This window comes from Parasteatoda tepidariorum, chromosome 10, assembly GCF_982258835.1.
Source record: "Parasteatoda tepidariorum strain Cologne lab strain chromosome 10, Ptep-v5.0, whole genome shotgun sequence".
Lineage (NCBI taxonomy): Eukaryota > Metazoa > Arthropoda > Arachnida > Araneae > Theridiidae > Parasteatoda > Parasteatoda tepidariorum.
In genome coordinates this window covers 28,841,232-28,867,164 of record NC_141764.1, presented here as the reverse complement: position 1 = coordinate 28,867,164, position 25,933 = coordinate 28,841,232, and the positions used below count along the sequence as shown (strand labels likewise).

The window sequence follows — 25,933 nt, the reverse complement described above, 5'->3', positions numbered from 1 at the left end:
CAAAAGAACACTTTATCAAATAAGAGTTGTTGGTGCAAACCGAGAACAGAATTTGGAATAACCAGCTAATCCAGGGATTCAAACTGAGTACATTGTGAGGCGAAAGGCTGTCTTCCTTGAGAACTGCTCTTGTGCTTGATTAAGTAGAAAAAAAATCTTTAAATTCTTATTGAAATTATATTTAAATGTAAAAATGCTTAAAACTATATCAGCATATCAGAACACTCTTATAAAAATGTCTGCCAAATTGACTTACCGAAATAAAAATCTAGAGACAGATAATAATCAGCTAGAGCAGCGATACCAGAATGAAGTTGAATCACAAGTTTAAATACGATTTTCAAAATCATCAAACAATTTCTGAAAAAGAAAAGCAATTATAGAAAATAATCGTAAAATGATTTGAAAAAAGATCAAAGCATTTTTCGGTAAGCGGAAATGCATAGTAAAAAATAGAGTTTGAATTGACAGTTTCAATCCATCTATCATTGGGTGAAAAACTGAGAAAAACTCTTTTATGAGCTACAGACTTAAATCGTAAAAAAGAAAGCGCAAAAAGTTTGTAAAAAAACTGGAATTTCATGCAGTGCGGAGGTAACGGTTAAAACATAAAAAATTCTATATTCGTCTTCAAGCAGTTTCTTTCTTAATTGTTTTTGTATAGAACATTCCTTTTTTTACTGTGTGCACCTTTGTTTACATTCAATATTTTCTTAATAGGTTCCTATCGATGAAGAAAAGGAATCAAATATTGATGGATTCTACGTCGGCTATAAATTAAGCTCTAGTCCCGATGCCTTCACTTTCGTGCCAGTGGATATACTGCGTAATTCACAGGAACAATCTTATGAGCTTACGAATTTGAATCGGCACTCAGAATACAATGTTATTGTTCAATCATTTAATAAGCGTGGAGCTGGACCTCCTTCTGAAACAGCATCTGTCAGAACGCTGGAATTTGGTAAGGTACTAATTACATAGTTACACTCGAATTAAATAAATACCTGTGCTAATTGTGCAATTTAGTCCAATTTTTAGCTTTACGATGAAAAATACCGTTTAGCTTGATAAAATATACAGTATCACAGAATACAGTGAGTAATACAGTATAAAATACAATTGTGAATTTTTTTAACATCTATTTTTTTAATTAGCCCAAAGATATTTTTAGTATTTTCATGAAGTGAACCAAGAATCAAGAAATTTAAGACATTTTTGAAACATTTAAAATTTTAAAAAAAGAAATAAAATTTATGTATTTCAACCTCAGTTTTATTGATTAATGCATGAAAATTATCTAAATAATTTCAACGTAATTGATAAAAAAATAAATTCCGTGTTTTTTTTATCATGACAGCATTAATATTTTTTTTCGTTATGAGCAGCGATATTTTACAAAAACATTTACTAAAAAAATTTATAAAAATAATTTATTTGAAAAAGTAGACTTGTCTTAGATACTTTATTCTAAAAAGAAACATATTTTGCAGGAATATAGTTTTATGAAACCTAACTTAGCTTTGTTAAGAAGATTGAAGATTAGAAAAAATAGGCTTAGTAATTTTAGAAAACGAAGAAAATTATAAAAGTAAAATGTACTATTATCAAGATTTGGTACCAAATAAATCAAATATTATGATGCGTCATTTCTTTCTTATTTGATATATTGCAAATGATGTCTGCATTTTTTTTTTTGCAGATAAACCTTTACCACCTACAATAACAAGCTATTATACAACGTATAATTCCATCAAAATTAATTGGGAACACAGAAGTCTTCCAAATGCTCCAGTAACAGGTACACTTTAAATAGTATATCTGAGTAACGAAAAAACTAAAATAATTAATGTGTTAAACATGGAATTCTACTTTAATATTTCAGAAATATGTTTATATAAATATTTATATATAAGTTCAAAATGTAGAGAAAACAAGGGAAAAATTACAGAACAATGAAAAAAGGGGGAAAAAAGAGAAAAATAATAATGAAAATAAAAGTAACAAAAATCGGAGGTAAAAAAAATTCCGAAAAAAGGACAAAGAATTTTATTATTGTTTAAAAAATCCGGAAAATAGAAGATAAAATCATGAGATATAATCGTGTGAGTTGATGAATTCAGCAACAGCTTAAACCCCTTTAATTACGCCACTGATAGAATTGAAACGAAATGATAAAAAAAAAAATTTAATTTACACCTTTCATAAAAGTGAAGAATCGAATAACTAATGGTTCTAAATCACGAAGTGACCGAAGTAGCATCAGAAACAAAATTGCACAGATTGCTATAATACATTTTGAAAATTGAAATTGTTATATCATCAGTGGTGATATCATCGTAGATCTAAAGATGTAAAATTAGTCACCTTTTCTCGGATGTCACTGCAGTGATTGTTCAAAAAAATATTTGCCTAAGAAGCTGAGCCAAACAGACAGGAAACTACATTAACTTCAAGAAAGCAATGGAATGACATACAAGTTAGAAATCAGTTTCCTCAAATAACAGAGAAACTCATCAAAAATAGAGTTTTTTTCCACAGAAATACGAAATACTCTTCAAATATTTCTGAATGCTCAAAATTGACAGTCGTGTTACTTTCCAAACTTTTCTTTGATATAAATCTCAGAAAACGGTACAATTTGTTAGGAATTGAAATATTTTAAGCTTTCCTTGACATTTCAGGAAGGCGAATAAACTATTTTAACCACAACTTATAAAAAGTTGAGACTTCAATATTTTAACCAGTCAACTTAAATACTTTATTGCAAACGTTTCTTTCAAAAATTCGAAAATTAATTTTAAAAAATTTATAATTTCTGATGGCTTTCACTGATAATTAGTTCAAAACTTTCCAAGTATGCAAATATTTTGACTTTTAAGAACTATGCAAAAGATAGTTCAACTTTTAAATAGTTGGGCATCCGGAAAACTTACATATACAAATATTTCATTAACTTATTTTTGAATTTTCGGGGTGATCTAAACAATGTATTGTTTCCTTAATATATCAAAAGTTATTACAGACGAATAACACTCTAATTGCGTTGTAATGTAAATTTGTCTGAACATACTATATCCTACTGTTACTTATTTTAAAGTTCAAATTTGGGAAGCATAATTTTTTAACCATGTATTAAAACCTTCTTAATATATATGCATTGTTTTCTAAGTAATAATGATTTATAAATTTAACTATTCGAAATGAAGTTTCCTGAATGAGAACTTTTTTAATGAAATAAAGACTAAAATTTTAAAATGAGATGAATTACATTTTTGTGTAGTTAAGAAGAAAAAAAATAGATTTTCTTGTAACAACAGATACTTCTAGAAAAACTAGTTAATTAGACCTGAACGGAATGAAATTTGGAAGTGGATTTCTTTTGATTCGATGTAATTATTTACTTTTAAGAAGGATTTTTTTTCGGAAAAAATGCTGATCCATTTTACTTTATTTATTTGCTTATTTTTTATTCCCGAGATAATTTTAGCTCGTTTCGTAACAAAGTTTTCTTATGCAATTCGTTTTCTCTTTTTTTAATTTTGAGCAAAGAAAAGATCTGAATTAAAAGAATCATGTCATTGTTGTTGTCTTATGCCACTTGTCAATACTGACAAGCCTATTTTAACGCAGGCAGGTGCATTTCTTCTTTTTCTTAAGTGGCGCCATCTATGGTTAAAAATCTGATTCCTACCACACACACGCGTCCCAGCCCGCATTTACACACCATCCGTCCATCCGTAATTTTAACCTGCACCAGAGTACGATAAATCTTCCATCCAGGACTACCAAAAGTATTGATTTGTTATACGTATTTAGAGGACTTGGAGACCCCAGCAGATTTAACTTGCATCAGTCACAATAGTATATGCATTTGTCCAATGCTCAACCAACCAGGCTATCACTGACAAGAATCATGAAGTTGGAACATTTTGGTTGAAAGTAAATCTTAAACTACAAAAAAAGTAAATATGAAAAAAAAAATAATAATTAAAAATTATGAATTCATCAGGTCAATGGTAACAACTACAGTAATTAATTTAAATGTAAAAACAAAAAAAAAGTATCAAACATGAGTAAAAATGAGTGAAAAATATTTTGAAGTGATGATGATTTCTATTGATACGTTCATAAGCTAACGAATATTAGTAAATTTCACAGATTTCTGTAACCAGCATTCAAAATTCCCTAGCGACAAATTTCTTATTTTATTATACGTTAATATTTCAGACAGATTATTTTAAATAGATAACGGAAAAAGCTTAAGAAAAATAATAACAGAGTTATTACAATTGTAAATAACATACTGGGAAATGTAAAAAAAAAAAAACTCTGTGCATCGGCCTCGGGTGAACTTAGAGCTTGACCAATCAAGACAAAAAATGTCCTTTTATTAAATGCATTCGAAAACATAATTAAGTAAAACTACTGAGATCTCTCGGTTACTGTGAGTAAAACTCAATTTTCAAGAAACAAAGGCTACTTTTTAATCATCGAAACGTGTTCCTTACAATAAAATCATACTATACGTTTTGTTCATTTTGGTGTACACATATCCAGACAAAAATGAAGAGTGTAAGTTGAAAATTGAAATCACTTTTCATCGTTTGTTGCAGCGTTTTTTTCATCGTTTGTTGCAGCAAATATCCTTAAAATCCCATTTTACACGTAGAAAAAATTCTGGAAAGACTTACCGTACTGCATAGTAATAACAATTCTGGTATGAAAATCCATAATTCTGGTTGATAAAACTAAAATATACAGTATTTAAAAAATATATTTGGACATTTTATCAGTTTATAAAGGTTTACCGGGAATTCTGGTTTTTAAAATTAAAGTTCTTATTGCCACACATTTTGTAAAAAAAATATAACTGAAGTAAAAACTTAACCGGACAAATGGATTTTATGCCGTACTCTGAGGTGTCATGATAAAACTTTCTAGATTCAACCACATTGACCAGTTTTTATCCCCTATTCTAAAATTATATTTTATTGTTAGCTTTACAAAAATAACTGCCAATGCACTTCGCTAAAAATTACCGATTATTTTTATATTTCCATAAAGTCAGAAAAATGATAAATTTTACCGTTTTCTGCTAGTTTTGATCATAATATTTTTCTCAGTGCATTTATTTTCAGTGAAAATTACTTGTTTATAAGAAAAGAGAACTTTCATCTTTCAACAATTTCATACTTTTTTTATGATAACTGTAATTTCGAGCACTAGCATTCAAATAAAATTATCTGAAATTTCATTTTGATTGTTAAAACGAATAGGAGAATTTTTATGACAACCCTGTGTTCTTTATAGCAGAACATAAGTTTTTACGGGCCCTAAAATAAAGTCATATTTTAACCCGTTGCGAAATTTCAAAGAGCCTAACTCTTTTAAAACTATTCAAAAACAAAACATAAAAAAATATCATTTAATATTAAAAGTTGAGTAAAATGTTACGTAAAAGCAAATATGCATTTTCAGCAAAACTAACTTTGCTGCAAAAGAAAGTCGCGTTCTTAATGATCTTATGTTGAGAGAAATGATGTAAATTTGCGTGAGTTTCAAAAAAGAAATGAATTCATTTAATTTTCTTCCTCTAGAAACAAGGAAAGAATATTTCAACATTTCCCTAAATTGAGTTTCAGAATGAAACATTATAACCATGCATCAAAAATTATTGAAGCAGAAACAGTATGATTTTATTTAAAAAATGTCAGTGGCTTTGGAACTAATTCTCTTATACTTCAACATTCTGTGTTCTATTTTTGTTTAAGTGCAGTTTCTCTAGCTGGAACGGGGTCTTTTAGAATTATATTTATTATTCTAATTCTGTATTTTGGATAAAACATCTGTGAGGTACATCAATTTTCCTTTGGAGCATTTTATATTCTAATATGAAATTACTTTTATTCAGCTGAATACGATTTAATTTAATGCGAAACGTTCTTTATAAATAATTCCTGTTTTGTGCAATTTCTTTTTTTATGTTGAAACTCGAGGTATTTTATGAATAAGAGAATAAAAGCCGCACTTATTCAAATTTAAATTTTAGTTTATGGAGTATATATTTTCTTTACAAAATAAATTTACTTTTTAGTTATTAATAAATATAAGTATGCGTTTGAAAGCCAAGATAAAAATTTCAAACATATCAAATATGAGTTTTAAAGCTTAAATAAATAAAAATATTTAAGGAACATAGAAATGTTTAATTATTAATTTCCAACTGTAAAATATATTTTCAATTAAAAAGCGATTCTCAGCACTTTAAAATTAATTTTAAATAAAAATATATGATTTTAAATTTAAAATTTCGGAGCTGTATAAAAAAAAAGAATAATACATATTTTAAAAAGTTTAATGTACAATAATTATTTATGCATTATAAAATATTTGCTGAGGCCTGAAAGTTTTAGATTTTATTAAAAACAAAACAATTTTCAGTTATTTCAATTTACACTACAAGAGTTATCATTTCATAATTACTTCAACAAAGGGTATTAAAATATAAAAGTAAAATTATGTTTCTCACATTTTTAAAATCTACCTAATCTAATCTAACCTAATAAATCTAGTCTTTTTTTAATTTTCTACCTAAATCTTTTCCGCATATTTCTATAACAATTCAGAAATTCAGAAACTTGTTTATTTTAACATTTTATTTGTATTGTACCTTATCATTAGTAGTTTAAATAAATTTCGAAACTTTAGTTTGGAGTAAATTAAGCAATTTTTATATATAAAAGAAATCACATTGTAAGTAGTGACATGCGACGAAGATTTATCCTAGACATTACAAACTACTATAGTACCAAAAAACTGTGTCATATTTACTTTGCTTTGCTTGCATCAATATTTGCAACAATGTAGAAATATTTGCTTTTGCGGGCAACATTGAAATGCTAGGTCTCCTAAAATTAACGGACGTTTTTAAAAATCAATTAACTGAAAACCGTATACTTTCCTTTGTTCTGTTTCAAAAATGGTGTACTTTATTTTATCCGAACTGTACTTCATAACAAGTTTCAAAATAAGTTATAAGTTTATTCAATAGATAGCTCTGCTATCAGAGAAAAACTAGGAATAATATTTTCTACTGCGTGCGAAACCATTCTAACTGAAATATTTGCACGGGTGTCTCCATCACATGGCTGTTGCAGATGGTTATTGCTTTGAAAATAAAATTTTATATCTTTATTTTCTATATAAATTAAAAACGCCTTTGTAGATAATTCTAAAATTTGAGAGGAATTAATTTCACGTCTTATTCAAACTAAGTAAATTACACATTTCTATTTCCGTTTTACACTAATTTATATTTCGAATCAACCCCAAAACGTTTATTTTTCTGGTCCTCCAGTATTTAATACATCAGTTCTGTTACTATAAATAATGTTTTATTATCATTGCCAATAGTAAATATACCAAAATAGAAGTGAAAAGCAATGATATTTTTAATATTAAAATGATATTTGAAGGACAAAATATGATAAGGATCTGGCGAATCATCATGAGTATTTATCACAGTTGAAAAATGATTAAAACGTCAAAATCAGGTAAGATAGGCAGAGGAATTATATAAGCAGATAAATTAGGAGCATGGATTGATTAGACAAAATAAGCTGTATTAAACAAGCAAAGTCTGTAAATATTTGACATAGATAATACTTCGTCAGATTTTATATTTATCCTTCTGTATACTTTGGTAGTTTTACTTTTAGTGTGTATTCTCAGAAATTTAAATAAATAAAGTGAAATCTATACAGATTACAGTTTATAGTTTGCAGTTTAAAGATTACAGATTTGCAAATTACAGTTTAAAGTTTATAGTTTAGTCTGTAGAGATAAATGTGAACCATTTTTGTGCTATAAATTGAATAGTGTGATTAAGTAATTTAATAATTTTTCAGGGTTTGTCTTATATTATAAGGCTGATGGAGCTGATTGGCAAGAAACTCATATTCCAGGTAAAAAGACCCTGTATACATTGCACGACTTACTGTGTGGAACGAAATATTACTGCTTTTTGGTAGCCACAAACAGTGCTGGAAAGGGAAACAGCAGTGAAACAATATCGACTAAAACAACTGGAAGCGGTAGGTACTTTGTCAACTAAATTCGTTTCCTTATTTTTTCTCCCTATTAGTGAGTTTGAGTTTCAACCTTATTAATGATTTTAAGATAATAATGGTAACTGCTTACACTAAGTTACAAAATTTATGATTGAAGTGAAGATTATGGTGATAATAACCAAGCCTCCGCACCGTGCTTTTCAACTACACAAACCTGTATGGATACTTCCCTCTCTGCGATCACCAGCAATAGTAAATTATAATTGACCCCAACCCACTAAGACATGATTTGAAAATGGACATACTGTCACGCGAACGACAGTCTTGTGACTCTGCGACAAATATTAAACCCACCACATCAACTAGGCGAGAACTAGAAATTGGAGTTAATCAAATGTACAAAATATTTCATTAAATTTAGAAGTTCATAATCTCACAAATTATGTTTATGGTTTTCAGATTTATTACCAAAATGCTATACAGCAACATAGATATTGCTAAAAAAATAATGCAGCAAATTTTTCTTTAAATTGGTAAGAAAATAGTTTTGGGATGCATTTATTTTTATGCACAGTGCGCCAAAAACACGAACCACCCTGAATGATTTTGATCTATTGATTGAATCGATCCTCACGCTTTGAACCATTAAGAGTGACTCCTAAAACCTAAAGATCCGATCATTACATCAAAAGTTATTTTTTGCTTTCCATTTTTAATTTAATTTAATTTTTTAGGTGCACTAAATATGATTTTTTAAGCGATTTTCTCCAAAAAAAGTTTTTTTAATTTGAGATATTTCAGAAATATTTGTAATAGTTTAATGGTCATTTTAATATAAATTTGATATAGATAGTGTTATAGATAAATTAACAATTATACAATTCCTATAATTTAGGGATTAAAAGAAACGAAAATTTTAAATTACTGAAATGAATAAATAAACTTATGGACACTTTTAAACGGTTTAATACCAATATTTTTTTCCTTTCCTTCAAATATTAGTTACTTGTTTGCTACTTGAAGTGTTTATTCTGTAGGTCTTTTTGAAAGCTAATTGTACAAAAATACCTAAGTTAATAAATTCAATCATTATATAAAGTATGCACTTCCTCTATATGCTGGAAAATTTATTTTTATCATGTCATTGTTTCAATCAACACGCATACCGATCCTTTCCAAAGAATATGCTGCCTTTTTTCCAAAATAAAAAAAAAAAAAGAATTGTCGTGTTTATGGTTTAGTAAAAAATATGCAAGAAAGAGCCGTACAATAAATTTACTAGTTTGTAAAGCTGTTTATGTTAAAATAAATTTCCCAAGTCTTTGAAAATGAATACTAACTTAAATTTTTTAAGTAAATTAAAAAACGATCAATATTTTATTAGAATAAATAATTGTGTACAGTTTCATAATATCTTTTATATTTTAGGGATTAGGATATATTTTGGACTTAGCAACTGAAAATTAAGCAACTGAAAATTAAGCATATAATTAAAATATGCGTGTCGACGGAAAGTACATTATCTATGCTGAAACAATGTTTTTAAACGATAGTTAAACATCATTAATATTTTCTGTTTCAGCCCCCTTAGCACCAGATAAGAGATTGCTGATCTCTGTTAATTCAAGTACAATCACAATCAATCTCAACAGCTGGCATAATGGCGGATGCCCAATCAGATTTTATGTTATCCAATACAAAGTCAGTGGACACAATGAATGGACATTAGTCAGCAATAACATTGTACCTGAGCAACAGACAGTAACAATAACAGATTTAATACCTGGTACATGGTATTCACTTTTAATGACTTCCAGAAATGATGCAGGGTCAACGGATGCTGAATACGTTTTTGCAACACTGACATTAACAGGAGGTGAGTGTTTTAGGCCTTTTTTTAATCGAAAATTATTTAATTACTACCCAGATAGCAATGTTCATTTGATTTTAATGTCAGAGACAACCTTTATCACAAAGCATGTCATAGTTTATAAATGTTCAGCAAATAAACCGTGCAAGTTTGAAGTAATGCTAAATTTAACTATGCTACTCTACACGCTTTGAAGTTCTCCCTAAGCTGCCATAAACAACTCTTGTCTATCAAGATTAAATCTACCTTTAGAAAACAAGATTAAAGATACATTTTGAAATCTAGGATGATTCGCAAGTCAAGAGAAGACTGCGTTTTCAAACATAGGATAAATTCATCTTCTCAAGGATTGTTTTTGATTTAATGACTATCACTGAAACAATGACTTTTTTATATCTTCTTTTAAACTATGAAAGTTTCTGTAACTGTTAAAACTGTGAAAAGGGAAGATTAGCCTGATCGTTAAATTTTCAACTCAAACAAAATGCTGAAAATTTGGAGCCGTGTGGCAAAGTTAGAATGAAAAAAGCCGAATAAGCAAATAAATAAATAAATTTTCAATAAAAGCTAAAAAAAATGAGATTCTTTTTCCATGTTCTTATTAATTTTTTAAAGAAATAAGCTTTTTTTACTAATATTTCAACTAAGCTTAAAATAAGGTAAATTAGTCAACTTTGGTGTGCCAATCAAATTAAAATGAAAATACATAAAAATGAAAATAATTCTTGCTATCTGGGAGTAAGCATAGTGATCACATAATTTTCGCGTATAATGTAATTAATTAAATTTAGAAAGTTTCTAATTAATACAAATCCTTCATTTAGTTTTTCTTAAAATCCTGAATTATGTCTTTCCCTTAGAATATCCTCCACGTCCATCAGAGATAAGTGATGCAACAGGTTCATTTTACCGTCACCTCACTATCACTGTACCTGTAGTGAGTTCTGTGATTGTTTTGATATTAGTGATCTGCGTTGTTTGTGTAGGCACCAAAAGAAGAACACCCGGATGTAGACCGCGAACACCAGATGGTAATTATAGCATACGATCGTTAATTTCAATGTTTTAATTCAAAAAAAAATTCAATGAGCAAATGAAGATAAAATATTGTATGGATTACAAGCAAAAGAAGAATTATGGTTTCCTATATTATTTTCATAGAAATTTCAGATTTTTGAAGCATATATGAGGCATAACATCCTATTTATTTTTTACACCAAAACAAGCGTTTCGTAAATTCAAAAATGAAGTTGTAACACTGAGGAAAGAAGAGTATGGTCAAAATTACCACGGTATGCTAAACGTTGCCGTGCTTCTGGTTCTATGGGAATACCGAAAATTTCTTTAATTTTCACCAAAGAGTTTTCGTAAGGATTTTAATGAAATAAACAATACAATAGTGCTTTATCATATATGATAAAAATTGTTAAGTTTGGCAAATTTCTGTCAATTTATAATGTTACTTTGAGCTCGGCATAGAAACGATCGATAAAATTTGCTTTAAAAATTTGCTTATTTTTAACTGAATACGTTGTAATAAGAACTATGATTTCTACCATGTGAACGAAAAATTTTCCAAATGAATGAACCAAAACCCGAATATTTTAATTTTATTTGCCAAATGATGTTTCTTTTTCTAGCCAAAAATGTCATTAACTCATAGTATAGTAATTTCCCTTGTAAAAATACAATAAAATGTTTCTAATTTTTTTTTCATATAATCCTTTTTTGGAAAAAAAAATTAAAACAGAATTAATAAGTAAAATGCTGTTCCCTTAAAGCAAAGTAAAAAGTTAATGATGATAAAAACTGCTTAAGTGTTCTAATTACCAGCTGTATTATTTTATCAGGAATATGTTCACCTTTTATAGATCCCATAAAAGAGCTTAATGGAGCATATTTGATAATTCCTGAAATTGAAAATTATTATTTATTATAGATTGAAATTTTACTGTTTTCAATGAAATATTCTTCATTATTATAAAATTGTTTTGGTGAAAAAATTAAATAAATTAAACTACACATTGTTCAAAATCAATAACTTATTTTAATTATTTTAAATTAAATAAAACATTAGGTATTATGATTGTTTGATTTGAATGCTGTGCATAAGAAAGAGGAAAATTATTATTTTTAGAAACTAAAAAAGTGAAATAAATCTTTTTTTTAAATTTTTTTTATTGAAATATTTTCAAATAAATAATTCTCATTATCTAAGTTTATGGCAACCAATAGCAGTAGTGTTCATCATTAATCAATGGAGAAAAAAAATAATTAAAACGTAAGAAGAAAAAATATAAATTAGGTTCAATTAATAATACATTCATATTATAGTATACTATACTCGTGCAAGATGCATTTTCAAACATGTACTTATTATTCCTTTGAGTTCATGATTTCGAATTAAACCCTGAATTCTTAACTTTGCACGCACAATGCTGATTTTTTCTTCTCCAAGTTTCAGTTTTCTTCCTTGGTTTAATATTTCATCGTAATCAATCATTTTGATTTTTACCAGGACGCAATGTTCTATGACATGTATGCGCTTCTGGTTATTTTGCCTTTCACTTAACTCTATTATTTATTTCAGGTGCTGATGGCTGTGATACTTTGAAGCAAGATAGCATTCCTCTTTCTGGGACATATGACGCTAGGCATGAGACTTACTTTCCTGCCCCATATGCAACTAGTAGAGTGCAGAATTATAGTACAGATCATTGTATGGCTGTAAATAATACCAATCAACAAAATACGTGCACATTTGGGAGCACTAGAAGTGGATATACGTACAACATGCCTGTAAGAAAGGTAATTATTATTTATTTATTTATTGTCTTTATATTCAAGCTATATGTGGAAATGCGTGTATGGATTTTTTACACTGAAGAAAGCTATACTAGGTCAATTGATTGTAAGCCGATAAAATGTATAAATTATTTTAAATATGCGGAAACCTCACAGCGTGTTCATTAATATGGTAGAATGCTCCGTAATATGTAAGTTATCCTTACATGCCATTTAATATAAACTAAGAACTTAGCTGAAACAATCAAAACGTGACTGTGGATTATGTTTTCTTTCATAATTTTACTATTTTTATTATCGTAAAAAATTTATAAAAAGTAAAAACAAATTTTTTTATTAGATTTCGTTATTTGTCTTCTAAATTCTTGTTGTAAAATAATCTGTAACTGAAAACTTCTTTGAGACATAACGCTTTAAGAATGGGACATATGGAACATATAGTTTTAAGAATTCGGAATGCCTCAAAATACTCCGAAAAGTTTTGCTTTTGAAAGAGAAAAAAAATAACTGTAGAATTATTTTCAAATTTTTCTTTTATTATTTTAAACAAATTAAAAAGTAGCCAAAAATATTTTACATTGCACAGTTTTCTGTAACAATTTTTTATTGTTTGAGCAAGTTATTTTTTAACTGTCACATTTTTTCTGCATTTTCTGTGCATAATAAGCCAGTGGCTCGATACGCAGAAACAGAAACAGCGTATGGAAGAAAAATTGTTTTTTTTTTCAAACTTACCCTTTCGTAAAACAGAAGATGTTAGCAACTGTGCAGTTAAATGTTTACATTGTTCAATGTAATTATAAGATACTATCTGCTTATTTAGCATATATTTTATCATTAATCGGTGATTTGCAAAATGCTTTAAGATTGGTCGACCTCGGAACTCATCAGATCATGGGTTAAAGCTCCCTTATCGTTGTGCTAACCATTGGTTGATACTCTGACTAATACGTGTTTCACAAATCCTGATTGGATTTCACTATAAATATTTTGCTCTGAAGTCAAAAGTTCCTCAATGTTGGATCCGGTAATTTCATTGTCTTTTGTAGTGGTTTCAAAATTATAAGGCTATGGAGTTAAATATTAGGAGTAATAAATCGATATGAATTAGCTGTTTAATTCCGGTTGCAATAAATAAATGGGTTAATAAAATATTTGGAACAGGGCAATCTAGCATTTAAAGTAATTAATAACTATTTTAAAGTACAATCTCTCAAATAGTATTAGAAGATTAAGAGGCCGTGGAATCCTGTGCAAATTAATTACTCATGCCCAATTGTGCTAAAATCAGGCAATTGCTAAAATCAGTACTTGCTTGCATGCTAATTGCTTTCATAAATATGAAGTTTTTTCTTATTGGTAGTGATATTTCTTAGATTCTTTTATTTGAACTGCATTAATTATATTATTAAAACTACATAGTGTTTAGTATAGTCTCATTTTATGGCTTAATTTTAGGCAGAAAAAGAAGAATGTATCTATACAACGCCAGCAATATATCTCTCAACGTATGAGCACGCAGGTAAGAATGTGTGATTTCTTTTAATAATTATTTAACTTTATTAAACTCCTAAGCATTGAAAATAACATATTTAGTACTTAAAGTGACGATAAAAGAAATAGTGATAAAGTGAGGCTAAAAGTAAGCAACTGTTTATCAACAAGTTAAAATTTTTATCTGCTCTATAGATTTATAGATGCATAGTCTTTTGAGATTTAAAAATGCAAGTTAACTACCCAGAACTTCACATAATTTATATTACTTTATCGACAATGATAAGATTTAATGTAACTAAATTATATGGATGTTAGAAAATAGGTTTTTTACTGATAAGATAAGAGTACAACTTTTATTTTATCTCGATAATGATTAGATTTAGTATAACTTATTCTTATGGATGCTTGGTAATAAGCTACTTACTTAACAGATAATGGCTTAAAGTATGGTAAACTGATTTCGTAATTTAATGCATATAAAATAAAAAGGAATAAAGATTTTTTTAACCCTTCTACAATTCCTGTTCGTCGTATAATGCTCAATGATACTTAAGAATTCTAATATTTCTAAGGATTCGTATTTTAATTGACATTGATCATGTTTATTCTTTGTTGTGTAGAGTTAGAGCTACGAACGCATAGAGAGCTAGCAATTTATGAGGTACCTGACAGAGGGAGGTTTATAATGGATGGAGAAAAATTATGGAGAGGTTCCGGAGATGGGTAAGTCAATAGCTTCTCGTTACTATTAGTTACTATTACTTACTGTTCGTTACTCTTTGCAATTACTATTAAATTAACAACTTTCAATTTTTAGAAGAAAAAAAAATTGGAAAAATATCAATTTTTTGCAAAAATGCTCGCTTGTTCATATTTAAAATCTAACATATTAAAATTTATGATTTATGAAGGTCAGTTAACTTACATATTTTATTACATCATGTATCTCCTAAGGGCAACAATATTATATGTATGAATTTGGAAATACGAATTCCCTTGTAAAAGAAAACTGAAAATAGATTTCCAGAGTTTAACTTTCTTTTGGAAGGACTATAACGATTATCTAACAAATTTATTTATTCGATTGTTTTGATATTTAGAGAAAAAAAGTTCCATTGACCAAAAATACTATTTTTTTACTGTAAATAACTTTTACTTTCAAAAAACGCCTTCAATGGTTATTTTTCGAGGGCTCCGTAGTCACATGAAATGAGACTTTTTCTCAAAACTGTGCTATTATTGTAACTGCTGTGAGTTTGCAACAGTTGCTCAGGGTGCTATCTATGCTTAATATAAAAATAGTGCAAAACGTCTATATGGATAAAAGCCACAGTTGCGTGAAAATGAATAGCGTTTGTAGTCTAATTTTTTTAATATTCAAAATCTTACTCCAAATCTGCATTATCTATGCTCATAATAATTTGCAAAAACTAAGATGAGTACAGTGATTTTGATAACTCTCATGAAGGTGGGAAAATGTATTCGAATTGTCTATTTAAAAAAAGGTTATTAACTTCTAAAATATTTAAATTACACTCTATAACGAAAAAATCGACGCACCAAGAAGCAATCATCCGATTGCTTTGAAATTTCGTATGCATGTATGTTTTGAACAGATATGCCTGGAATTTTGCCAACTGCGGACGTATAGTCCTTAGCGACGAATTCCGCTTCCAACTGCGTGCTGACGATCATCGAAGACGTGCTTGGAGACGCAGAGGGCAGAGGGGGAATTCTGCCTTCACTATTGCACGCCACACGGCCCTCAACAAGGCATTATGGTCTGGGGTGCCATTTCCATTGACAGCCGAACCCCTTTGGTTGTCATTAGAGGTACACTTACTAAACAGCGGTACGTCGACGACATCCTAAGACCTGTTTTGCTACCGTTCCTTTTGCAGAGCCCTGGGCTCATTTTTCTGGAGGACAATGCCAGACCACATACGGCACGTGTTGCTATGAACTGTCTGCAAGCTTACCAAACTCTTCCTTGGCCTGCCAGATCACCAGATCTCTCTCCCATCGAGCATGTCTGGGATATGATGGGAAGGCGATTGCATCTGGCACGGAATGTTGATGAAATCGTTCGACAATTGGATCGAATTTGGCAGGAAATACCGCAAGAGACCATCCGGGATCTTTATCGGTCTATGCCACACCGTGTGGCAGCTTGAATCCAGGCTAGAGGCGGGTAATCACCTTATTGAACTTGTTACTGTAACTCTGCAATAAATTATTCACATGCTCCGAAATTTCAATCATTTACTATTCTGTATATAGTCTTCCTATCCACCAATTTTCGTTTTAATCGGACAACTCCTTCTTTGTGCGTCGATTTTTTTGTTATAGAGCGTATTTGCCTGCTCTAAAGTCCAGATAATTCTTTATTGTTATATGGTAAATGTAACACAAAATAAAATTATAGCTTTGTTTCAAGTGTAAGGAGCATAAACTGTGACTTTTTAATTTCCCTTGTCCTTTCTATTTTCCTTGGATTCGAAAAGCCATGTTAAAGCCTTAAATAATGGGATTGATGAAAGAAATTGCATCTTTTTCGTTATTTTGGCTATCGCTACACACTTTTTATGCTATATTTCTGTAATATCAAATCATTTGCGTATGTTTTTTTTATCAACCAGAGGAGTTTTCAGACAAATCTTCATTCATCTGGGAGGACACGCGAGGGTCATTTCATGACCCCATACATTCTATATGTTCTGATTCTAAAAACATTCTAGACCCCTGTTCATCCTTTTTTATTAGTAGCAGTAGTTTCCATCTGTATATGCCTTTTGTGAATATTTAGAAAGTATTTGCGGGTATTTTTGCTTTCTCAATAGAAGTTTTTATTAGTTACTGGGGGTCATAGAATGCCCCTCAGTTTCAGTGACCCTGCACATTTTGCTTCTTGCGTCAGCCAAGTTGAGTGCATTATTTATCACTCTCAATTAAAGTAATTCCTAATTGTTTACGTGGTAATTTCTGCATAAAATGTCTTTGTATATCAAATTTCTCCAAGAAAACATGATAAAAATCACTATAAACATTCATGTGCGCATTAAAACAAGCATATCAAGTATAATACAATAATTTATATATTATTATTTATTAGATTAAAATTATTTATTTGATTAGTAATTATTATTATTTGTTTATTAGATATTATTTATTAGATTAGTAAATATTATCATGCACTTTAAAATTTTATCACAAAAGGAGTGGTAAAAGGCTTCAAATAGTTACACAATAAATATTTAACGTCTAAGATCCAAGGATGTTATATTTCTAAGAAAAGAATTTAACGTATTTAGCAGCGTATTAACCGAAGTACTAAGCATCTGGAGTCATTCGATGATCCCCTAGCATCTTAACATTCTTCCGGGAGGAGTGAGTCATTCAGGGATAAAAATTTCGCAATTCAAGAACTATTTGCGTTGTACAGAAAAAAAAATTTAGATTCCAAGATTTTCCTTTATTAGCGCATTGTCAATTTACGAAATGATCATGCATTACGAATTAAAATGCGAGTCGATGTTTCGATAAACAGAACTAAGCCAGCATTTCCAGTTAAGTTGATTTGTTCAATCTGTAGATAGAGATATTAAAGCATTAAATAATACATTCAAACAGAAAGGATAAAAACTGCAGAATACATATTATTATAAAAATAAAATTATATTGATGGCAAGTAGAAAATAGCATTACATTTCCGTATAATTGAAGGAAAAGAAAAACAGCTGATTTGGTTTAATTAGCAGTTAGCGTCGAGGATTAAAATGAAAAACAAAATCTGCTAAATTACAAGTTCAACTAAGATGCGAAACAAATTCGGCAATAAAAAATAAGGGTGAAATGTTGCAATTAAAAGATTTTGAAGAAGGAAATTAAAAGAAAACACATGAACAGAGAGATAAATTAATGATCTTACCAATCTGTTGCAACTTTGCGTCTACATTTCTCCATCAACTAAACTTTTTTTTTTTTGTATATTTTTTTAAAAATGTTTTTAATAAAAATCAGCACCCCTATCTTTAGTAGTGACTTTTATTAGAAAGCAGCGCTTGATTTTAAAATATCCCATGTCAGTTTACTTTTTGAGAAAATTTCTGGAAGATTTGATAACTTAAATATTGTGACATTAAGTCACAGCCTAATTTCTAAATATCCCGTTTTATTAATCAAAATACTAATTTTTCGGCTTAATTTATATTTTTAGATACAGTTTTTATTGTCTTCATCTTTTTCTTCTCGCCCCTTAACGCGTTAGCGCAATGAGGACACTTTCCCCAGGAGGCTCCTTGCACATTCTTCAGACACTCCTTTTTCTTGGAAAGAAGGCTGTCGGCGACCTTTGATCTCAACACATGTTTGTGGTTACGGTACGGTCGCCGTTAGTATTTAATTATGCTTAAATTTAAGGAGTTAGTTAACTCAGTTCAGTTCGCTCCTTAAGCTCGATTTTTTTGGCTTTTTAGGAAGTTTAACTTCCACTTCTAGCTATTTCTTTAAATACCGCCCATTTTCTGGGAGCGGACACATTCGAAATTTAGTTGTCAACACGATCCCTTAACAGGGGTTTTTCATTTTCACCCCCTCCTCTCTTTGGAGAGACGGAGTTTTATTTTTGTTTTAAATATATGGCGGTCATATTTCTCCGACCCTCTGAGGTTGCCCTCTGCGGGCTGTGATTGTTTTGTTTTTTTGTTTCATCGCCATGAACATTTAAGTGATTATTCGATACTTTGATTTTTCTCAGTCACCTCGCTCGCGTACTGAGCGTTTATTTTGCTTCGGTTTTCTCTCTGGTTGAGGGAAGGAACTTCACTCCCTTTTAAATGGCGTAATACCTGCCCGCCGACTCCCCAAGGATGCGGTTTTTTTCGACAAGAACGAAAATCAATCTATCGACATCGTAATTTTTTGGATCGCCCTTCCAGAAGCGAAATGTTTATGTGTCGACTGAGACAACTGCCAGCCGCCACTGATGCTACTAGGAGATGAAAAGATGATCAATGTTGAAAAATATGCCTTATGACCCCTAACTGGACATACTTGTGATTCTGATGCCCCAACGATTTTATTGGTATGAAGTGATCTGCAGTAATAAACTACAACAAAAAAAAATGAACTCTGGACTTTTCCTTGTGTTTTTCTTTAAATTATTGCAGCTAAGCCAGATTGTGTGTCGTCTCCCACCTGCAACAGGTATGTGAAAAATCATTGCAAAGACATCTTGATTTCTAGTGTGTTTTCTTCTATGTTTTTTTATTTTTAAGGGTTATTGCTCACTATTTTTAGTTTCGGCCATCCTTTAAATTATAACATTCCAATATCGAGCCAGTAAAAATTATAACAAATATAATGAGAAAATTATTTTGTTTGTAGAAATTCCAGCACAGAGTCCGATAATGATGATTTGATATTTTCTCTGCACTCAGCTGATGATGTGATTTTAAGAGAAGAAGCGAGAGAGTCTGAAACTGAGTGTGATCGACTATGTGAGTGATAATCAATACGCAAATAAAGTCAATAATTAAATTATTTTAACTTATTTAGGATTACGAATAAAATTATAATTATTTTATTCAAAGTTTAAAACATGTACATTAAAGTCAAAGTTGTGTTGTTCACAATCGAGAGCTAAAGATTTACATTACAGTACAAAATATAACCTCAATAAATGTGGAAATTTTTCGGTGTAGCTCTGCCTCAAACAAATGTGTCATTATTATGAACTTACTTTTCAATTATCGATTTTTACCACGATGGAAGCTGATAGATTCCATTAGAGAGAATGAGAATGATATATATGAACATTTCTGTTTAAGAAACTTTTAGGGCAGTCATCAAAATATAAGTTTTCGGCATCTCCTTAGAATGTTGGCATTCCGTACCATTTACAGCACCAACATTCACACTGCATTATTTACACATAACATTTTAACATTTATACTTTAGAATCTAGAATATTAGAAACAAAATTACTTAATTAAATTAAAATTTCCAGATACTCGGAGATTTGGAAATTTCCGAATCTCCGGAATTATAGAAGTAATACCGTTTTTAAATACATTTTTATCAAAAATAATGTCATGTAGCATTTAAATTTAATTTTTAAATGCTCATGAAATATATATATATATATATATATATATATATATATATATATATATATATATATATATATATATATATATATATATATATATATATATATATATATATATATATATATATATATATATATATATATATATATATATATATATATATATATATATAATAGAACTAAATTATATAGTAAGACCCACTTCCACTATTTTCCTTGATTGATCCTCCTTGTCTGCTTTTTTGAATAAGCCGTTATAATACAACCATGCTCAAAGCAGCGTCTAATCCTAAACCTTTAACAGATTTCATTGAATTTCATGGCGTATTTCAGTGATTTGCATTCATTTGACAGCTTTGTAAGGCTTTCCCTCTGCTCTATTCATACTATAATATCATGATTTATTTGTCCAGATAACCTAACACTCTTCCTTATAGCAAAAGTGGAAGACATAATTATTATTATCAACAGAATTACCACAGAAAAAAAAGGGAATGTGAGATTAAATTCAACAACAATAACTAACAGACTCGCCAACAAACAAAGCATTTTTTGTTGCTCTAATAAAAAAAGACAAATGTATTTAGTCGTCATGCAGTACTAAAATAGTACTATTCTGAGACGACTTCTTATATGGCTGCATTAGGAAAACAATTAATTGAGATCTTCAATGGAGGTCTGGAGAGAATATTTAAGAGAATATTAATATTAGAAGAGTCTTTAATTTAATTTAGATAATAATTGTATATATAGTAATTGTAATACTTCAATTAATTAATTAATTGGAGTATATACTATAATAAAAATTAAATATACTCCAGCTACCGATCACTAAATAGATTTTTTCGACTTTAAAAGCACCCAGACTTTCTGATTTTATCACGGAGAATCGAACCGAAACCGATTAACACTGAGGTTATCGAAGAATATAGACTGTTAATTTTTTTTTCTAGAATAACGGAAAAATAACCGGTAGCAGTCTGTTCATCAAAATAGCAGTAAAGATTAAGGTTAGGAAAATTGCTTACCTTTACGATTTTGCAACCATTTGCAACTTGCATGATTTCTAAACCGTAAAAAATAAAATTTAACTGAGCATTGGAGTTACGTTGTAATTGAGTTGTGTTTTGCCAAATGAACAGTGAAATGTACCTTAGTTAATTAATTTGATGTTATTATCTATCGTGAGAACTAGTAAATACAATACCTTTTTGTATTAAGCAGGTCTCTGGTGCATCCAGTCACGAATTAAAATTTTGTATTTTATTAGTCAAAGGTAGCGAGTCTATTTTATTAGTGCGAGTCTCTGGAAACTCTTCATACGAAGGAATGAAATTCATATGTTGTGTCAATGTTGGGATTCGAACCCGTTCACAAAGCCATGAGCCGGAAATTTGTCCTCACAGCTATGCTATGTGACCAGATGGAAAGAACTAAGCGGCTTCCTCAAATGGGCTTACTTAACGCCGATAAAATTCTAGTTGTTTAACAGTCAACAGTCAATTAACAATTTTTTTCACAGTTATCAATTTTACTACTATGTTTTTATGGCTATTTAACTATTTGGGTAGGATATGGTAAAATAACAATTTAATGTATGGTTATTAGACTATTTTTCAGACAAATCTTTAACAGCGCCCAACCACTTTGATTGAAAAGCAGGCATGAAAGGAAAGAAAAAAAAACACTTTAGAATTGGCAAAGGTAGTCAGATGAAACCGGCTCCGATAGATTAGATGCTATTGTATTTTGAAATTAGAGCTTTATTACACATTTAATAAATGCATGAAAATTTTTAGTAATTAGAATTATACTAAAGATTTTGATTTTAGTTTGAAGTGTTACATTTGCGAAATTTTTCAGGGAAAACCTATGAAGTTCCACGTTGCAAAGAAATGGGTCGTTGGAAAGACGGAGTGTTAGCTCCATCATAATTTCAGAACCAATAAGTAAGTACCAAAAATATAAATAGTATAACTACTACAAGATATCCAAACAAGAACTATAAAAATGAAAAAAAAAACAAAGATCTGCATGATAAGCAAATAAGAGCTACAAATATATTTACAATAAAAACACATTTCTTGTTAAATGCTTAGATAATATACATAAAAGTATAGATAGGTTACAGTCTTGTAAGCAACAACCCATTTCCTCAATTAGTCAGTGCATGGCGAGTATTATCTCTAGTAGTATAACAGCTGTTCGCTTAAAATCGGTCATCTTGAACTCAGCCGTCCAATTTAATGGCATTGGATTTATTTTTCGGGGATTATTTGATATGAAAGAATTATGATATCAAAACCATGACCACTCAAATCTAGACTATAGATTTTTTTTTATTTCCAGTGCAGTAGGCGATACAGACATTATCCTAACGCCGTACAGAAAAAAAAAGAAAAATACAAATACAAAAAAGAGATGAAATTTACAAAATACAAAAATACGAGCAAAACATAAAACACAAAAATTAAATCAAGAATTTAAATTGAACAAAAGGTCTCTGGCCTCCCAGTATCGGTAGTAGATGCAGTTCTTTGCGAGAACTGTACAGTTGAGGATATGTTCAGCATTCATCGTCGCACCACTGCGGCAGAGGGTGCAGGCAGGATTATCCACTATTTTAAGACGGAAAAGATGAGCATATAAGCAATCGTGCTTAGCAGCAAGACGAAAGGCAGCTACAGCACTGCTTCTTGGGCTATCGGGGAGATTCAGGATGTCATTTCTCCACGATTTCTCTTTTGTCCGTTCTTTTAGCATTGATATATGTGTTGTCTTAAGTGCATGATTAATCATTAATGAAGTTGACTTATAGCTAACCAAGTTATTTTGGGGCTTGATTAACAAAGCCACCTTTTTTGACCAGTGCATCAGTTTTTTCCTTGCCGGGGATACCACAGTGGTATGGGATCCATTGTAAGGCAATCGTTTTATATTTTCCCCCATCTCTGTCATTAGAGATCTACATTTCACCATGGACAAAGAGGTAGGGTCTTGAGAGCAGTTGGCAATGGCCAGAATCGCAGCTTGGGAATCCGAGAAGATGACAGCTTGATCGAAGAGAGAAGAACGAGCATTTAAATGGGTTAAAGCTACTTTGATTGCCTCAACTTCACCCTCAAAAGTGGTCTTGGCTATTCCCAAAGACTATAGATATTAAACTACCTTATATAAACGATATTATATAAACGAGATTACACGATAATAGTGGCAAACCGTGATTGAGAGCTTTATAAAAGAAGATCATGTGCGCTGAAACTAATCATTGCGAATTTCAAAACTACAATGTATTTAAAATTCGAATTTTTTGTTCCTTTTAAAACACTCTATAGAGTGTTACAGTTAATAATATAAAATAGAAAAAACACTAATTAAATTCTACGATTAGACAAAATAGCCAACTTAAGATTTCAAACGGATGAAACTTATTAACTTTGGAATTCGGAGAAAGCAAATGTGCTTTCTTAAAAATTGTAACTCTTTTAATGATTTTCTTATCATTTATATAATTAGAAATATAATAAAGAGACTTACGAAAATTTTATTTCAGACACAGCGTTTTAGTTTGTTTTAAATGCTTTTTCCAAATTTATACGAAATCATTATTCTATTTAATGCGTTTAATAGTATAAAATGTGTATTTTTTTAAACTATTTTATTCTTAAGTTCCGCAAATTAGTATAGATTGAAAATATATTTGGATAATTATGATCATTTTTTTAAAATTACTTTATGTTTGAAGGCCACAAATTAGTATAGTTATATATGGGGGCCAATGAGATAATTTTATAAGCCTGAATGTTAGTTATGTTATAGTTTACTTAACACCACCTCACTTCTTTTTTTAATTTATTCTGCAGGTATTACTTGCATTATACACCAGGAGCTTGAAAAACTTATACAAAGCCTGATCAAGAAAAGAAAACGGCTCAATTTGTTAACAACATAGGTCCATCATTTTGTTCTGTTCAAAAGAGTTGAAAATATGAAAGCAATGTAAAATATTTTATTTACGTTGAAACGCTAAGGAGAGAAATTATTAAAGGAAGTGCTGAAATATATAAAAATATCGTGGAGTATTTATTTTTAGGTTGAAGCATCAGGCGGAGGAATTATTCAAAGCATTAAAACAACATGAATGATTTTTTTTTTGTTGAAGCAACAGGCAGGAACTATTGACGAAATTGTTGAAATATATAAAATATCATAAAGAACTTTTTGCTTGTGTTGAAACACCTAACAGATGATTTATTGCAGAAAATGTTGAAATGTATAAAAATATCGCGGAATTTGTTGTATCGCGTTTATGTTGAAACACTAGACGGAGGAATTATTCAGAAAGTGTTGATAAGCATTAAAACAACATGGATGATTTTTTGTTGTTGATACAACAGGCAGGAGCTATTGACGAAATTGTTGAAATATATAAAATATCATAGAGAACTTTTTATTTGTGTTGAAACACCAAGCAAATGATTTATTGAAAAAAATATTGAAATATATAAAAATATCACGGAATTTGTTGTATCGCGTTTATGTTGAAACACTAGACGGTGGAATTGTTGAAGAAATTGTTGAAATATATGAAGATATCGTGGAATATTGTTTTATTTACGTTGAAACATGAAAGTAATTTGTTCTGAATATTGAAATGAGCTGACACTCGGTCTGGAAAGAAGCTTCGCATTTTAGAAAGCTTCCTTTTTTAAGAAAAGTTATGATCAAAAAGGTTCTATTTTTAGTAGAAAATATTTGTACTTCCTCTTTGTATAAACTTGTTTAATGATAAAACTTTTCAATCCATATGATGATGTTACACTTTTATCTTAAATTTACGTATGTGTACAATAAAAGAATATTGATGTTTTAAGATCTTGGTATTCAATTTTTGAATCAATTTTTTTCTTCACTTGCAGAAAATGCTAGTTATTTAAAAATGAATTATTTTTAATATAAATATGTATAAGAAATATGCCCTTATAGTTAAAGCTGTGTCGCTAAAAAGTTTGTATGGCTCCCAGTTTCGGCTTATAGCCTTACAGCATAACGAAAGTAACCCAATTTGGCTAGATCTGGACTAGACAAATGACGGTTTAACTATTCCTTACTTGACATACTGGCAATTTCAATATATTGAGCCAAAAACACTACGTGTCTTCTAGATGTGATGCTACTCCTCATTGATTTTCCTAAACACAATATGCACAAACAGTATGCACAATTATCATTAAAGACCCATAAGAAATGGCAGCAATATGCTGTACGCGAATCGTAAAATACCAATTCATTCATGCAATTTAAAATAAATCTAGTAACGTGTTCCTGTAAATGTAGCTTGCGGTACATTTTAAACGGAATGAATATCTTACCCATGGTAGTGTTTCTTCTAAAATGCACACACATATTAATTCAAAATGGCAGTTTTTGGACAATACCGAGGATGGTCAGGAATTTATGATTTGAAACTAGATGTTAACTGGTATTCGAATGATACAGATGTCTGGAATAATATTTCAGCTCTAATATGGAATAATATTTCGGGTCTTTCTTCCTTCTTCTGTTCTCTAAATACCAAGAGCA

At 29.8% G+C, this 25,933-nt stretch overlaps 2 protein-coding genes across 3 annotated transcripts in view; one reads left to right on the top strand and one right to left on the bottom strand.

The window, feature by feature from the left end:
- LOC107448720 (cell adhesion molecule Dscam1) overlaps nt 1-25,223 on the top strand; it is a 95,484-nt gene extending 70,261 nt beyond the window's left edge. Inside the window, exons 17-27 of one of the 2 annotated variants that reach the window (XM_087154264.1) lie at nt 721-961; nt 1,700-1,798; nt 7,908-8,093; nt 9,652-9,945; nt 10,800-10,970; nt 12,530-12,747; nt 14,203-14,266; nt 14,862-14,964; nt 19,627-19,739; nt 22,214-22,299; nt 24,214-25,223. In XM_087154264.1, coding sequence (XP_087010390.1) covers nt 721-961; nt 1,700-1,798; nt 7,908-8,093; nt 9,652-9,945; nt 10,800-10,970; nt 12,530-12,747; nt 14,203-14,266; nt 14,862-14,964; nt 19,627-19,739; nt 22,214-22,284 — 1,560 coding nt within the window. In that variant the 3' untranslated portion in view covers nt 22,285-22,299; nt 24,214-25,223. The remainder of the gene's footprint in view (nt 1-720; nt 962-1,699; nt 1,799-7,907; nt 8,094-9,651; nt 9,946-10,799; nt 10,971-12,529; nt 12,748-14,202; nt 14,267-14,861; nt 14,965-19,626; nt 19,740-22,213; nt 22,300-24,213) is intronic. The other variant, XR_015430049.1, reaches the window with a different exon arrangement.
- Nucleotides 22,826-25,726, bottom strand: LOC147802468 (uncharacterized). Its single transcript, XM_087152712.1, has 3 exons — nt 25,723-25,726; nt 25,462-25,542; nt 22,826-23,487 (listed from the first exon to the last, which is right to left on the bottom strand). The coding sequence occupies exons 1-3, from the start codon at nt 25,724-25,726 to the stop codon at nt 22,826-22,828; spliced, it is 747 nt and encodes a 248-aa protein (XP_087008838.1).
- Nucleotides 25,727-25,933: the final 207 nt, after the last annotated feature.

Excerpts from the sequence above, each read along its gene's own strand:
- LOC147802468 (XM_087152712.1), bottom strand. Across the intron at positions 23,488-25,461 it reads TGAAATTGCCAGTATGTCAA|CCAAGACCACTTTTGAGGGT; the intron begins GTAAGGAATAGT and ends CTTTGGGAATAG.